At 53.6% G+C, this 16,745-nt stretch overlaps 1 protein-coding gene across 1 annotated transcript in view; it reads left to right on the forward strand.

Moving 5' to 3' along the window:
* Positions 1 to 5,679: 5,679 nt before the first annotated feature.
* The window catches only part of Nwd1 (NACHT and WD repeat domain containing 1), a 44,676-nt gene continuing 33,610 nt past the window's right edge, over positions 5,680 to 16,745 (forward strand). The window contains exons 1-5 of the mRNA XM_074053753.1: positions 5,680 to 5,860; positions 6,266 to 6,628; positions 10,209 to 10,294; positions 12,210 to 12,326; positions 15,534 to 15,831. Coding sequence (XP_073909854.1) covers positions 10,211 to 10,294; positions 12,210 to 12,326; positions 15,534 to 15,831 — 499 coding nt within the window. The 5' untranslated portion in view covers positions 5,680 to 5,860; positions 6,266 to 6,628; positions 10,209 to 10,210. The remainder of the gene's footprint in view (positions 5,861 to 6,265; positions 6,629 to 10,208; positions 10,295 to 12,209; positions 12,327 to 15,533; positions 15,832 to 16,745) is intronic.

Here is a 16,745-nt window from a genome sequence, read left to right on the forward strand (position 1 = left end):
GGTGCCTGTGGCTCATGCCTTTAATCCCAGCTACCCTGGAGGCAGAGATCAGGAGGATCATAGTTTGAAGCCAGCCCAGGCAAACAGTTCACAACACCCTATCTTGAAAAAAAAAAAATCACAAAGAAAGGGCTGGTGGAGTGGCTCAAGGTATAGGTCCTGAGTTCAAATCCCAGTACTGCAAAGAAAAAAAGAGCTGGGCGGGTGTGGGGGACAGTCAGGATTTGCAGTGTAAGATTATTGTCACACAAGACCCTTATCTCAGTCGGTTTCTGTTGCTGTAACAAAATGCCTGAGACCAGGTGATGTACAAAAAAATAAAGGTTTGCTCAGCTCACCGTACCGTTGCAGAGGCTGGGAAGACGTGGGCATGGCACCACGTCTGCTCCGCATCTGGCAAGGGCTTCATGGCACGGTGGAAGGCGCTGCTAGCATGCTGGACCAGGCTCGTTTTAGGACCAAGGCACCCCCTCCACAGCCTCTTAACCCACGAATGGATTCTCCATCCATAAGAGCAGGACCCTCAGTGAAGAGAAAGAAAAGCCATAAACTGGGGAAGAAGGTCTTTGCAAATCACACGTCTGATTAAGAGTTTGCCACCAGAGTATAGAAATAAACTCAAGACTCAACACTGAAAGCCAGGCGTGGCGGTGCACGCCTGTAATCCCAGCACTCAGGAGGCAGGAGGATCGTGAGTTCAAGGTCAGCCTGGGCTACAGAGCAAGACTCTGTCTCAAAAATATATAAATAAAAAAGATGGAAGAAAAGGAGGGAAGAGGATGAAGTACAGAATGACTGTGGATCCAACAGGTGCAGACCTAAAAGCAGTGACTTCGCTCCTCGTGACAGTCCCCACATGGCGGGAAGAAGTCACCTGCTGCCTTGCAGCCCGAGTGCTCTGGGATCTCATTGCCTGGGTCCAGATTGTGCCGAAACAGCCGTGCAGCCTCTCCCAGGAGGGGTGACAAGCCACTGGCTGGCCCTGGCATCCCTGGGTCGCAGTGAGATCTCTGCTGGCCGGGTCTCGAGCCCAGGTTAATTTTAGCTGCAGGAGCTCAGTCCCTTCCTTGGTCTTGTATGGAGACTGAGGTTCTTATTATCCTTGAAAAAATGGTGGCTGGGCTGGCAGAGTGGCTCAAGTGTAGAGCACCTGCCTGGCAAGCGTGAGGTCCTGAGTTCAAATCCCAGCACTGGCAAAAAAAAAAAGGGAGGGGGGAAATGATGGCAAAACAGGGCTGGAATGTCACTCGGTGGCATGGGCCAGGCCCTGACTTCAGTCCCAGCAGGACAAAAAGAAAGTGATAAGACACAAAGTTTAACATCTTAACCATTTTTTAAAATTTTGGTGGGACTGGGGTTTGAACTCAGGGCTTTGCACTCGCAAAGCAGGTACTCTACCGCTTGAGACACAGCTGCAGTCCATTTTATGCTGGTTATTTTGGAGATGAGGTCTTGAGAACTATTTGCCTGGGCTGGCTTTGAACCACGATCCTCCTGATCTCTGTCTCCTGAGTAGCTGGGATTACAGGCGTGAGCCATGGTGCCTGGCATCCGATACTAAAACACAGGCTTCTTCCTTTACTCCTCTCTGAAGACGCACAGTGGAGAAAGAGTCAAGCACAAGCTGACCAGACCTGAGCTGTCACCTCCCTTGTCCCCACATGCCTGTTCCCAGACCTCCCTCCCGCACGCAGGTGGCGGTAGCTGCTCGGGGACGGGAGGGACGTGGGCAGGCCCCAGCATCAGTTCTGGTTTTACCACCCTCTGGCTGGGAGCCTGGGTGACCCCTTTCCTGGCAAAGGAAAATATCGAATGACCTAGGGAGAAAATAAACACTGGGCCACCTCTGGGAGAGGGAGTGATAGAGCCGGGGGCTCAGGAGGCAGAGAGAGCCAGGAAGGGACTCAGGACAGGTGTCCTCAATCCTCCTTCAACTGAGCCCCACCGCCTGGGTTCCACCAACCCCTGGAAAAATTGACCCCTGGATTAGGTCACAGCCCTCATGGTTCTGTCACCTCTCAGAAACCCACCAGCTGAGGACCAAGTCCCCCAGAGGTGGGTCCCTCCAGGGGACTCTCTGTATCCAAGCCCTCAAGCATGGTGAAAGCTTCAAGTCCTGACATTTCCCGTGTATCAGTCAGCTGTTGCTGTGTAACAAATACCCCCAAATTACAGCCGCTCAAAGCCACACATGCTGATTATCCCTCGGGGTTTCTGAAGATCGGGGATCTTGAGCGTTGCTGAGCTGGGCTGTCCTGGCCCTGGGATTTTCGTAAGGTTGCAGCAAGCTCTGAAAGCTTGCCGGGTGCTGGTGACTCACACCTGTCATCCTAGCTACTCAGGAGGCCGAGATCAGGAGGATCGCGGTTCAAAGCCAGCCTGGGCAAATAGTTCACAAGACCCTATCTCAAAAAAAAAAAAAATCCATCACAAAAGAGGGCTGGTGGAGTGGCTTAAGGTGAAGGCCCTGAATTCAAACCCCAGTACCGAAAAAAAGGCAGAGTTTACAGGCTGTCCTTGACTTAGAAACTTAAAATGGTTCCATTTGTGTGTGTTTTACTTTTTTCCTTTTTTTTTGGTGGCACTGGGGCTTGAACTCAGGACCTCACACCTTCTAGGCAGGTGCTCTAGCACTTGAGCCACTCTGCCAGTCCCCATCCCCTTGTTTTCTTACCTTCTGATGCTGTGAAAGCAATATGTCTTCAGCGGAAAGTGGAGTGCCAATTTTGAATTTGGACCTTTCCCTCCTCTCCTGAGACACTGGGGAGTGGCAGCGAGGGCAGCTCCCAGGCAGCCCCTCAGTCACGAGAGGAAGCAACAGACTCTGTCGTGTGCTGAGCTGCTGAGCTGCGGTGCTCGGCAGGTTGGGGGATTCCAGTGCCTTTTCCACCCACGAATGGAACATCAGCCAGGAGCGCCTGTTCTTCCAAGATCACACCCATCAGTGTTCTCAGGCTGTCACTCATCAAACAGCCTTGTGGGGGGTGGGAGAGAGAGAGAGAGAGAGAGAGAGAGAGAGAGAGAGAGAGAGAGAGAGAGAGAGAGAGAGAAAAGCCGACGCGCGATCATTGAATTGTATTGGGCAAAGTGGAGACATCCTGGCTGGGGACCAGGCCAGGCACAGGCGGGCACAAGTGGTACAGACCTGGTTTTGAAGGGGGCTTGACTGGCTCCAGGAGCCCCCCAATGAACCCCAAACCCATGATTCTCAGTCCCCCTGTGTGAAGGGGTGGTGCTCCCATGGAACCTGCACACTCTCCTCTAGACATCCATATTCCTGCGGAACTTATTCTTGATACAGTATCAAGTCTATGTAGCTACTTGCTACCCTGTATTCTTTTTCCGGTACTTGGGGTTTGAACTTGGGTCCCCACTTGCAAGGTAGGAGCTCTGCCACTTGAGCCACTCCCCCACTCCCCTCAAGGCCTTTTTTGTTTAGGTAGGGTCTCACATTTTTTTCCAGGGCCTGCCTCAGTCCTGGATCCTCCTACCTCAGGCCTCCCAAGTAGCTGATATTACAGATGCACACCACCTCTCCCAACTAATTGGCTGAGATGGTGTCTCACTAACTTTCTGTTCTGGCTGGCTTCCAACTGCAACCCCCTTGCTCTCTACCCCCCAAGTTGCTGGGATTGCAGGCATGAGCCACTGTGCTCACTAAAGTAATTGTCTTAAAGAACCAAAGAGTCTTTACTCCCATCTCCTGTGTGGGGAGCAGGAAATGTTTCTCCTGTTTTCTCTCCCCCCTCACTTCTCCCAGTTTCTCCTGTTGTTCTAAAATAAATCTTTGCTAAAATCTCAAAACCAAAAAAAAAAAAAAGAAGAATCAAAATTTAGGATGGAGGAGGTGTGGCTCAAGTGGGAGAGTGCTTTCCTACAAGGCCCTGAATTCAAATCCTATACTACCAAGAATATTGCATTAAAATATTATTTAGGCTTGGGCCGCAACTTTGAAATTGGGAACCTATGATTTCTCTTTATTGCTGTTTTTTGTTTCTTTTTGAGCTCCTTCACACACCCCCCCCACCCCCAGGGGCGTCTGCCCATTGGGGCGGCAGTTCCGGAACTGGCCTCCAGGGGGCGCTGCTTCCCCACTCGGTTTGCTGCGTGTGGCTGTCTTGTCCCCTGGTGCCTCTGCCACAAGGTTGGCCCCATAACGTTAGCCATGCAGGGGCAGCAAAAGAGCTCTGAAAGGTCCCTAAAGGCCAGGGCTACTCAGCACTGCAAACCCATCCCTCTGGGCACCTCAAAGACATTTGCTTCTCTCTCTCTCTCTCTCTTTCTCTCTCACACCCCCTCTCCCTCTCTTTTCGTGGGACTGGGATTTGAACTCTAGGCTTCAAAGCAGATGTTCTATCACTTGTGCCACCCCTCCCTCCAGTCCATTTTGCTCTGGTCATTTTCAAGATGGGGTCTCATGAGCTATTTGCCTGGGCTGACCTCAAACCTCCATCCTCCCTATCTCAGCCTCCCAAGTAGCTACGAGAACTGGCGTGAGCCAGCAGCGGCCAGCTGGGATTCGGACTCTGAAAATAAGCATCTAACCACGGTCACGTTTGCAAACCTTTGCTGGGCATTGTTTCACGTCACAGATTTGAACTTACTTTTTTATTTACTTATTTGAATTTTCAGTACTAGGGTTTGAACTCAGGGCCTTGTACTTGCCAGACGGCTGCTCTACCACTTGAGCCATTCCTTCCAGCCCTTTTGGCTTTAGTTATTTTTCAGATAAGGCCTCGCTATTTTTTCCCCCCTGGGGCTGCCCTGGGAATGCGATCCTCCTGCAGAGCCGGGATTGCAGGTGTGCAGCACCGCGCTCAGCCCACCTGCCCCGGTTTGAGGGTCTCACTTCTCGCCTTCCTTTGCCAGGAGATCTTCAACAGATCATTTTATCATCTCTGAAGCCTATTTTCATCATTGGAAAATCAGGGGAACAAAGCGAAGTCCCCAGGTTTGCTGGGTGAATCGGAAACAGCGTGTGGTCCATCAGAATATGCTGAAGATGGGGCCGGGAGTGGGGTCAGAGGCCCCGGCTTCCATCCCCAGCACTGCAAAGGAAAAACATGGCTCCCACTCATGACAGAGCAGCGGTTCTCAGCACAGCTGAGGCACAAGGGACCCTTCTCCTCGGGGGACAGTTTGGGTTGTCACCATGATGGGAGGGGACACCACTGGCACCTGAGAGCAAAGGCCCAGAGATGCCTTTCATGGCCTGCAGTGCACAGGACGGCCACCCCAGCAAAGAACGTTCTAGCCCCAAATGTCCTGAGTGCCAAGGTCACGGTCAGGAGCCTCGGGTCTGGAAGCGTGGACTCCATTAACGTGCGTGCGGCGTGGTGACAGCCACACGCTGTAAATGCCACGCTTTCCGAGAAAAAAACCCAGAGCCCAGTTTTGTCCTCTGGGCCTCAATTTCTGCATCTGAGAGACGGAATCAGATTATCTCTCCTTGGGGTCCTTCTGCCAACAGCTGGCACCAGATGTCACCCAGCTGGCCCCCGCTGGCCCCTCCATGGGTGGCGTGTGCCCCACTGAGCCACCGCAGCCTGGCACACAACGGTTAACACCATGTCTGGCCCGGCGCCCGGCTAAGCTGCGGCCTGAGAACCCGTTGTGCCCAAGACAAAAGTTGCTAGGACTGCGGGAGGCTGGCCTTCCGGGTGACTTTGTGACACAAAGCCCTCTTCCAACTTTTTCCCAGGGGATTCGGAATTGGCCGTGCCACCCCCAGCAAGGAGCAAGAGGGAGGCGGGCGTCCCCAGGGACAGCCACACAGCAGTCACCGTACAGCGTCCCTGTCCTTCCCGGGGACCTCCAGTCTTGCTCCGTCATCTGCAGAAACACACAGGCGTCCAGAAAGGTGATGGCTGGGGAAGGGCCACCGAGGCCATGAGTGTTTACTGAGCACTTCCTGTGGCAGCCAAGACTCTTGTGTCCAGGGAGAAATGGGTCAGCTCTGGCGAGTGCCATGCGGAAAATTAAAATAGGGTGGTGGCACTGGGAGTGACTGAGGGGTCCCTCAGGGGTGAGTGGAGAGGGAGAACCTCTCAGCACGTCAGCCGAAAAGTGAATGACATAGGGCGCGTGCGGTGACGCACGCCTGTAATCCCAGCACTCAGGACGCTGAGGCAGAAGGGTCATGAGTTGGACTACATAGCAAGACCCCAAAAGAAATGGAGGTGGCTGGAGAGGTTTTGGTACAGTTTATGCAAAGGTTAAATTGTGTTAGAGCCTGAGTTCTTTTTTTTTTTTTTTTTTTTTGCAGTACCAGGATTTGAACTCAGGGCTTCACCTTGAGCCACTCCAGCCCTTTTTTGTGATGGGTTTTTTTTGAGGTAGGGTCTCGTGAACTATTTGCCTGGGCTGGCCTCAAACCTCGATCGTCCTGATCTTTGCCTCCTGAGTAGCTGGGATTACAGGCGTGAGTCACTGTGCCCTGCCCCATGGACATTTTATCTGTATGCACACGGCCCTGCCTTGCATCCCGCCCTCAAGGTGAGTGACCTGAGAGGTCCTTGTTCCCAATTCTGATGATGGGATTGACAACCGGGAAGGAAGGCCACCTGCTTGACCCCTCCCAGAAGATGGCGGAGGAGCCGGCATTTAAACCAGGCCCGTGGATGTCCAGGTAAGGGTTCGCTCTCTCTGCCTTTTTCACTGCAGTTTGCTTTTTGTTAAAAACTATTTTTGGCGGGACTGGGACTTGAACTCAGGGCTTTGCACTTGCAAAGCAGGTTCTCTCCCATTTGAGCCACACCTGCAGTCCATTTTGCTCTGGTTATGTTGGAGATGGGGTCTTGACTATTTGCCCAGGCTGGCCTCGAACGTCAGTCCTCCTGATCTCGGCTGGGATTACAGGCGTGAGCCACCCTGCCCAGCTCCTGCCTCAGTTTGACACTGCTCGGTCCGTCACCTCCCTGCTATCGTCCTTTCTTCCGTGAGGGCCACCTCAGGTTCCCTGCTCCCAGAAGGTTCTGAGTTGATTTGAAGCTGTGTCTTGAGTCTCTGGTGTGACATTTGGGGATGTGTCATTCTCTGGGATGGCTCCCGCCCTGTGCCTTGTGGATGTCTTGCAGTGTCCCAGCCTCCACCCACTGGCTGCCAAAAATGTCTGCAAGTGTCAGGGATGGACGGGGACAGTATGGCCCTCGGGGGGACGGCCGCCTGGACGGGGGGACCTTGCCTGTGGCAGTGCAGGGTGGGGTGGGGGGATCCAGGTCCCCAGGTCCCCACGGCCTCCCCCTGCACACCTGGGCCCAGGCTCAGCTTACGGGGAGGCCCCGGGGGACGCAGGTGCTGGGGACACGGGCAGGTCACTGGGAAACCGCAGTTGCCCTGGCGACTCTGAGCTGAGCCGGGGAGAAGGCTCGGGTGCGTGGGGACCGACACCCAGGATCCCCGGCTGGAGGCCACCGCCAGTGTCCCCTCATCGGCTGAGCAAGGACAGCAGGGGGTCAGCGTGCCAGGGAGCACTGGGGACCCGCCAAGGCCGCACACGGGGTGAGCCAGGTGTCCTGCTCCCATGGCCCTGCCTGGCTGTCCCCGCTGCAAGGCCACCTGGGTGCCGGCGTGAGTCCCGGGCCCTTCCGCCCCCGGGAGGCGTCGGCCGGGTGGGTGGCAGCATGAGCGTGGGTCCCCTCAGCCCCGGCACCCGCCGGCGACTTCTCCAGGGACAAGCCGGGTCCCTCCCGGAGCCACCATCCTGCAACGTGGCTGTCTTCATCAGCTCCGCGGTGTCGGGTAAGGACAGGGCAAAAAGCCAGCCAGGCCAGGTCAGGGGCACTGGGACCATGGCGTCCTCTGGTGACCCATATGGAGCCAGGTGACGGGGCCTCCTGCACCCTGTCACCTCCTCTAAAACCCAGACCGAGACTTAAACGTTCAGCAACGCCTAAGCTGGCATTTGTGCCAAGGGTCCTGTGGTTTTTGTTGTTGTTTTTCACGGTACCGGGATTTGAACTCAGGGCCTACACCCTGGGGCTGCCCTGTCTGAGCTCCTCCTACCTCTGCTCCCACTTAGCTGGGATTACAGCTGTGAGCCACCACACCTGACTTGTTGGTTGAGATGGGGGGGGGTCTCATTAACTTTTTGCTCAGGCTTGGCCTTGAACTGAGATCCTCCCGATCTCTCCTTGTGGACTGATTGGGATTATGGGTGTGTACCACCATTCCTGGCTCGATTTTTTAAATTTAAAATTAATCTAAGTGAACTTGTGATAATGGCTGCAGCAGCGCTTGGCTGGCATTTCTGAAGAGTTAGCAGGTGGCTTTCTCAAACCAGTGAGCCATGCTGACTTTTTTCCAATTTTTTTTTTGTGGCACTACGGGGATTTGAACTCAGGACCTCACACCTGAGTGTTAGGCAGGTCCTCCACCACTGAACCTCTCCCAGGCCACTAATTGGATGGGTTTTATTGGCATTCAGTGCTGGGCAGGACCTGCACATAAAGCGACTGTCTGATCAGAATTTTGTGGCCGTAGAGGAGGAAGGCCAGGGGAGCAATCTCTGCTCCATGGTCTGGTCACATTTTCCGCACAATGTCTTCTGGAGCTTTCTAGTCACTGAGGTGACACCATGACACGCACACTGTACTCAGTGCTTCTGCCTGTGACATTCAGTGACCCGGGTTGGGGTGCAGCTCAGTGGTGGGCGTCCTCCAAGCCCACACAGGACCCTGGGTTCGACCCCAGCACTGCAAAAAAAACCCAAACCAAACCAAAAAAAAAAAAAAATACCCTCAAAACAAAGCAAAAAGGAGTCGGTGACCACCCAACCCTCCCTGGGGACCAGTGCTGAGGGTGCAGCAATGACCATAGGCAGCCCAGGCTGTTGGCTTTGGGAACTTGTGGTGGCACACCCCTGTTTTACAAAAGGGGAAACTGAGGCAAAGGCCACACAGGGAGGTTAGTAGTAGAAATAGTCAAGATCCAAGTATAGCCGGGCGCAGTGGCTCACGTCTGTAATCCCAGCCACTCAGGAGGCAGAGATCAGGAGGATCGCGGTTCAAGGCCAGACCAGGCAAATAGTTCCCGAGACCCCATCTTGAAAAACCCATCACAAAGCAGGGCTGGCGGAGTGGCTCAGGTGGTAGAGCACCGGCCTTGCAAGTGTAAAGCCCTGAGTTCAAATCCCTAGTGCTACCAAAAAAACCCAAAAAGAATCCAAGTGTCCCCTGGACTTTGCAGATCAATCTCCAGCGACCCTGGCGCTTGGGCAATGGGAGCGTTTATTCTTTGTAGCTTTAAAATATTTTCCACCTTCTTCCTAGTGCAGATCAAAGGGACAAAGTGAGGGGTTCCGTCGTGTATTTCCATTCAGGCTGTGACACACCTGCCGCGGTCACCTCTCTGTCGGGCTTTCTTGTTCCCCCTCCCTAACCCCACTGCTTATCTTTCTTACAAGTTTTGGGGGGAGCACTGCTGGGATTTGAACTCAGAGCCTTGTGCTTGCTGGCCACACGCTCTGTCTAAGTCGAGCCACTCCGCCAGCCCTTTTTGCTTTACTTATTTTCCAGATAGGATCCTCTTACCTATCCCTCTCGAGTGGCTGGGATTACAGGCGTGCACCACCTTGCCCAGTCTCTAGCCATTTTTAAAAAATAACTTTTGGGACATGCTCGTTCCAGCAGGTTACTTCATTGCTAACCTAGAATGCAAATTTGACTAGGAGACCTGTTTTAGTTTTGTCGTTTGTTTGTTTGTTTTGCAGTGCCGGGGATGGAACCCGGGGCCTTGCCCACTCTAATCTGTGGTGGGTGGCCGCCATCCCGGCTGGCCTGGGGCTGAGGGCTTTCTTGGGATTGGGTTTTGTGGCGCTAACATGGAAGGGCCCCAGGCACCAGGGACAGTGGCCTCTCTGGGTTAATTTCATGTTTTGTTTCATTTTTTTGTCTTTTTTCCTTTTCTGCGGTACTGGGATTTGAACTCAGGGCCTTCACCTCGAGCCACTCCCCCAGCCCTTTCTGGTGAATAGTTTTTTCGAGATAGGATCTCGAGAACCATTTGCCTTAGGCTGGCTTTGAACCGCGATCCTCCTGATCTCTGCCTCCTGAGCAGCTGGGATTACAGGCGTGCGCCGCCACACCCGGTTTGCGTGTCTTCTGATTTGCTGCGGATCCTTGGTCTTGGTGGGGACGAGCGAGGCTCACGGCAGAGCCAGGTCGGGAGAGTCGGGTTCTTCCCCCTAACGCCCGCGTCTTGCCTTGCAGACATGGACGCGGAGCGCGAAGCCCTGCAGAGCAGCGCCTACCCCGAGGTGCAAAGCTTCTGCCAGAAGCACGGCTTGATGTTCGAGGTGAGTGGCCGCAAGCCACCCGGGGCCCCGTTGCTGGGACTGTGGAGCCCTGAAATTCCTAATGGTTTTGGTGGAACTCAGATTTGAACTCAGGGCTTCCCACTTGCCAAGCAGGCACTCGATTGCTTGAGCTATGCCTCCAGCCCATTTTGCTCTGGTTGTTTTGGAGATGGGGTCTCCAGAAGTATTTGCTCACACTGGCCTCCAACACCGATCCTCCTGGTCTCAGCCTCCCATGTAGCTGAAATTCCTATGACTTTTATCGAGGGACTCGTGTTTCCTCTTTACCATGGGCCCCACAAATTTTCTTGGCAATGTAGTCATGAAGATAAAAGTCCTAGCCGGGCATGGTACTGCATGCCTGTAATCCCAGCACTCGGGAGGCTAAGGCGGGAGAATCTCGAGTTCAAGTCCAAACTAAACTACGTAGGGAGACCCTGCTCAAAAAACAAAATACCAACAAAAGGGCTGGGGTGGTAGAGACCATGCCGACCATGCACAGGACCTGGGTTCAAATCCCAGGAGCAGAGTTAAAAAACAATGAAAATTCCACTCCATCACTGATCACAAGGACAGAGCTCAAGGTCAGAGACACTGAACAGGAAAACAACTCAGGATGGCGCCACACCCGGTCCTCCCAGCTGCTCAGGAGGCTGTGGCTGGTGAATCACGGGTTCAGGAGTTCAAAGCCAGCCTGAACTACATAGAGAGACCCCATCTCAAGTTACAAAGCAAACAGAGCCACCACCACCAACAAAGAGGAAAATGTTTCCAGCACAGATCAAACACTCACTGCTTGTAAGAAGCAGGTGTCCCGAGTGGGGACACAGCAGTGCAGAGGTCCAAGCTGCTGCCCGAGGCTGTTCCCCGCTCTTTTCCTCCTCTGCGCCCACACCAAGCTTGCAGCCCCCTGCCCTCCTGTCACACTCGGTCCTGTCGTCTTTCACCCGTGTTGTGTTGTCGCTCGCTAGGAATTTGTATTTCCTCCTCTCGGGCCTGAAGAATGTAGGTAGGCAGGGACCGTCCGGGTCCCCTTTGTCTCCCTGTCACTCCACCCATTGCTGGGTCAGCACTGCCCGAGTGAATTGAGCCTTTCTGTCACCTCCCTGGGGCCAGCATGCGGTTACCAAGGCAACCCCACCGCCTCCAATTTCTGCCCAAAGCAATGCCCTCCTTTGCAGAGAGTGGAGCCAGCAAGCGCCAACCCGTCCTCGCTCCCAAAGGGACCCAGTTGGGACATGCCCAGGGTCCACGGTTATTTTTTCAAATGTTGTTTTGGAGTCAACTTTGCTGTTGTTTTTTTCCCATGAGACAGCGTGACCTTGAACTCGAGATCCTCCCTTCTCCACCTCCCAGTGCTGGGATTACAGGCGTGCACAACCATGCCCGGCTTAAGTAGGTTTTTTTTTTTTCTGGTGGTACTGGGGTTTGAACTCAGGGCCTCACGCTTTCTAGGTTAAGTAGTTTTTTTGATTTTGGAATTTAGATTGGCAGGAAATTTGCATAGTAAAATTCCTACTTTACCCTGCACCTGTTTCTGCTGCTGTTAAATGTTTACCAATCACAGAGAAACTATGTTACAGCCATTGTGACATTTGTGACAACTGAGAAATGGGCACGGGTTCGTTGTAACTTATTCAGTGTTGCTCCCCTGGGGTTTGAACCCTTACTAGGAGGGCCTGTGCCACTTGAGCCGCTCCTCCAGCCAGCTTTTTATTGGTTGATCTTGGGGAGTCTCTGGAACTTTTTGCCCAGGCTGGCCTTGAACCATGATCCTCCCAATCTCAGCCTCCCATGTAGCTGGGATTATAGGCATGAGCTGCTGCACCTGGCACTTTTGTTAAAGGGATTTGAAATAAAAACAAGTCACCCATTATGCCACCCCCCCCAACAACCCTGCCCTTATCACCCCCAGGTTGTTGATCTGAGGTGGGGTGTCCGGAGCAGCGAGGCTACTGAGCACATGACCAAGGAGCTCTGCTTGGAGGAACTCAGCCGCTGTCAGAGGACGTCCATCGGGCCGGCCTTTGTCGTGAGTGTGTGGGGAGAGATGGGGTGGCCCTTACTCCCTCTCCCATCCCAGGCAGCGTGGAATCCCACAGGGCCCTGGGAATCCTGCGTCCCTGCCAGGTGCCAGCGGGTAGCAGTTTGGGCCATTATCTATGAGTGACAATCTGATGTCTTGATTGAACACAACTCTAAATTCCACATGTGTGAAATGGTGACGCCTCGTCTCGTTTACTCCTCCCGCAGGGCCAGCGAGTTACAGCTGGTGGGTCACGTCTGGCCCGCTGCTTGTGTTTGTAAATAAAGTTTTATTGGCACACGGCCCCTGCCATTGGTTTACCATTGTCTAGAGCTCCTAGGATGCCAGAGTCATCTCCACTTGCCTCACAATAGGGACCATCTGGCTCCTTCTGAAAAACTTTGCCAACCAGGGATTTGAGGGAAAAAATAAAAGTCTTTTTGCCTAATATGCTTAAAAAAAAATTTTTTTTTTTGCGGTACTGGGGTTTGAACTCAGGGCCTTCACCTTGAACCACTCCACCAGCCATTTTTTGTGAAGGGTTTGTTCAAGATAGGGTCTTGCAAACTATTTGCCGGGGTGGCTTTGAACTGCCCTCCTCCTGATCTCTGCCTCCTGAGTAGCTGGGATTACAGGTGTGAGTCACAATGCCTGGCCTGCCCAATATATTTTAATCACAAAAGAGCAAACAATTCCAAATAAAAGGCAAAACCTGTCCTGGAGATGAGGCAGGATGTGTGTGGGAGAGCATGGTTCTCGTTACTAGAGCTGTTTTCTGGCAAAATGAAGAGAAATCGGCAAGGGGCTGGGGTGAGGCTCAGGAGTGGGGCGCTTGTCTGGCATGTGGGAGGCCCTGGGTTCCATCCCCAGCCCTGTAAAAAGAAAAACACATGTGTGCTGTGACATTTGGAAGGCCCTGCACTCATGCTTGTAAAGTTCCTTCAGAATTGTTTTTCTAGTCTTCTAGATTTAATTTTCCAAGGGAGTCAGCTCATTTTGTTGAGTTCCAAGGGAAAAGTGTTTTCAAAAACAGGAAAAAAAAATACCTGGGTACAGTGGCTCACGCCTGTAATCCCAGCTTCTCGGGAGGCAGAGATCGGGAGGATTGTGGTTCACGGGAGCCCAGGCAACGAATGAGCAGGCAGAAAGCAACCAACACGCCTAGCACAGTGGTGCATGTCTGTAATCCAAGTTATACAGGAAGTGCGCGTAGGACAATCACACTCCAAGGCCAGCCCGGGGCAACAATGTGACACCTTCCTGAAAAATACCTGAAAAGCAAAAGGGACTGGGGAGTGGTTTGGGTAGTGGAGCACCTGCCTAGCACGCTTGAGGCCCTGAGTTCAAATCCCAGTGCCACCAAAAAAAAAGAAAACGTGTCTAGTATGACAAAAGCAAGTAAGCAACCAGCACCAAAAAGAGAGAGGCTCAAATCAGAGAGAGTGGGAGGTAGAGGAGAGAGAGAGAGAGAGAGAGAGAGAGAGAGAGAGAGAGAGGGAAAGCTGAACCCCAGGAGGACTCTGGCTTTGCAAACTCAGATCCCAGGCAGTGAAAAGGACAACCTGGCCTCCAGGTTGCTTAGGGGACAGTGTCATATCCAAGGTCCCCACAAGTTCAGTCAGTCCTGGCAACCTTCCAGAAGGGCCCTGTGCCCTGCTGCCCTCTGCTGGCTTCCTGTGTCTCTCAGACCAAGTGTCACTGCTCCATATAGCCAAGGGCCACATCGCCCTCCCCACGGCTCTAATCTGGGGGACTTTCCATGGAAATCAGGGCTGGGCCGGGGCCCTTGGAGAGGCAGCTGTCTGGTAACCGGGCCATTAGGGGCTCCAAGTGTCCTGGGTCCCCAGCATCCCCAGCTTCTGCAGGGCCACAATTACTCCCGCTGGGAGCTCTTAGTCATTCTTGCTTTGATCCCACTAACCTGCGCTATTTTTTTTTTTTTGTCAGCACTGGGATTTGAACTTGGGACTTCATGCTTGCAAATCAGGCGCTCTACCACTTGAGCCCCAGCTCCAGTCCATTTTGCTTTGGTTATTTTGGAGATGGGGGTCTCTAGAACGATTTTCTGAGGCTGGCCTCGAACCACAATCCTCCCAATCTCGATCTCCCAAGTAGCTGGGATTGCAGGTGTGAGCCGGCACTTTTGTTTGCTTTTTTGAAAAGCAGAAGTGGTGACTCGAATGAATGGGGACACTGATCCTAGGTTGGACAGACAGTAGCCGGGCACATGTCCTCGTAGAAGGAATTTTGTGTAAGTTTCAGTGGCTTCTGTGCAAGGTGTGGTTCCTCTAGTCTTGTGAGAGCCACCACCAGCAACCAAGCATAAGCTCCCTTCCTTCATAACCTCCCAGCTTGACTCCATTTTTGAGTCGGGTTGGCACACGCATCTTGATTCTGACGATGTTCACCTTACCTCTTGGTCATCCCGGGGCGTCCCAGGGAGAGAATTCAGTGCTGCTGGTTGCTGGTGGCAATCAAAAGTTACCTGTCCGGAGCCAGGTGTGGTAGTGCACACCTGTAGTCCCAGCTACTGGGGAGGCTGAGGGAGGAAAATCCATTCAAGCCCAGGAGTTGAGGCCAGCCTGGGCTACAGAGCGAGACCCTATCTCAACAAACACCCACACCCGCACCGCAACAACACCTTACTTCTCAGGTCAGGCTCCTTTGCACATACCTGCAGATCAAAGTCTGCCTCTGTGCTGCTTTCTTCTATTTTTGAGGAGGGTGTTTTTTGGGATAGGGTGGTTTTGAACTCTCAATCTCCCTGCTTCTGCCTCCCAAGGCTGGGATTACAGCATGCACCACTGTGCCCAGCTTCTACCTGCTTTCTCCTCCTTCTCCCTCTCCCTCTCCTTCTCCTCCTTTTTTTTAATGGTCCTGCAGTTTGAACCCAAGGCCTCCTACTTGCTAGGCCTCTACCACTGGACCCACACCTCTGCCCTTTTGGCTTTAGTTTATTTTTTTGGATAGAGTCTCCTGTTTTATGCCCAGGCTGACCTTAAGCCAGGATCCTCCTACCTGTGCCTCCCAAGTGGCTGGGATTACAGGCGTGTGCCACCACACCTGGCTTCAACTCATGCTTCTTAATGCAACAATTGTCGCCATGTTTTTACCACCTAGCTGACCCGTGTTTTGGGTCTCAGTGGTCACGCAGCTAAGTGCCAGCGTGGAGATTCGAACCTCTATTTCCCTGTCTGCCCATCTCCCCGCCAGGCCCTCCTAGGTAACCTATATGGCCCCTGTCCGGTCCCCCGGATGATTGAAGAGAAGGAGTGGGAGGCACTGAGGGCCCAGCTGACCGCCAGGCCTGGCGACCTGGAGCTGGTGGCACGGCACTTCCAGAAGGACAAGAACGCCATTCCTCCCACCTACATCCTGCGGGCACCGGGCACCGGGGAGACCCGCGGGCCTGAAGAGGCCACTCTGACCTCCGTCCTCCGCTCCGGAGCCCAGGAGGCCTGGAGGCTGGGCCTCATCAGTCAGCAGCAATGGCACCGTTACCACCAGTCAGGTGAGGCTGCGGGGACCCCACTATGACTAAATCTTGGGGTGCACATCCTCCTGTCCAAATGCAGCTGTCCGGGTATCGGCCAATTTCAAAGCAAAAGGTTCTGGTGCAGGATGGAGTCCAGGCCCCTGTTCAATCATAATTTTAGGGTTCCGTCACTTAGCTCCCAGGAAGGTCCTAGAATGGAGGAATCCTAGGGTGACCCCCAAGCCCAGTCTGCCTGGACTGAGGCCTTCCCAGGTTGCAGATTTTGTTGGGTTTATTTTTTTGAGACTTTGTAGCCCAAGCTGGATTCGAACTCGTGATCCTCTTGCCTCAGCCTCCGGAGAGTCGGGGTGACGGGTGTGCACCACTTCACTATTTCATGCCAGAACCGAGTTAGGACTGGGCAAACTGTCAGAGTGGGTCACCCCATGTTGGTTCAAGAGCCAGCCCCTGCCCAGGGGCCTTTATGTGTGGGGTCTCCCAGCCTCTCACACCCGCCCACCTCTGAGGTGGAAACTGAGGCAGGAGGGAACACACTTGTCTGCCCAAGTGGAGGAGCTGAGATTTGAACTTGGGACCATGGGAGTTTATCCCGTCTGCCGCCAGCTGGCGGTGGCTCCAAAAGGGCTGCCCACCCCATGGGTGCATCACCCGAAAACCGCCTCTGGGGTCCCCCATCCCCTCCAGGCCGCAGCCCCCCTCACCTCCAGCCTCCCCCCACTCCCACCTTCCCCTCCAACAAAGATTTTTCTACAAATGCCATTACTGGGACGTCATCCAGTGAGTGTCCTCCTGTCCCAGGACCCCGCGTTACAAGGAGTGCTAGGCCCCTCTGCTCTGTGACCGGCTGTCAGTCTGTCCTTGTTTCTGATGACCTTGAGTTTTTGAGGAAGTCTGCTCAGGTCTTTCCTAGACGTTCCCGCGGCCTGGGC

This window comes from Castor canadensis, chromosome 14 (genome assembly GCF_047511655.1).
Source record: "Castor canadensis chromosome 14, mCasCan1.hap1v2, whole genome shotgun sequence".
Lineage (NCBI taxonomy): Eukaryota > Metazoa > Chordata > Mammalia > Rodentia > Castoridae > Castor > Castor canadensis.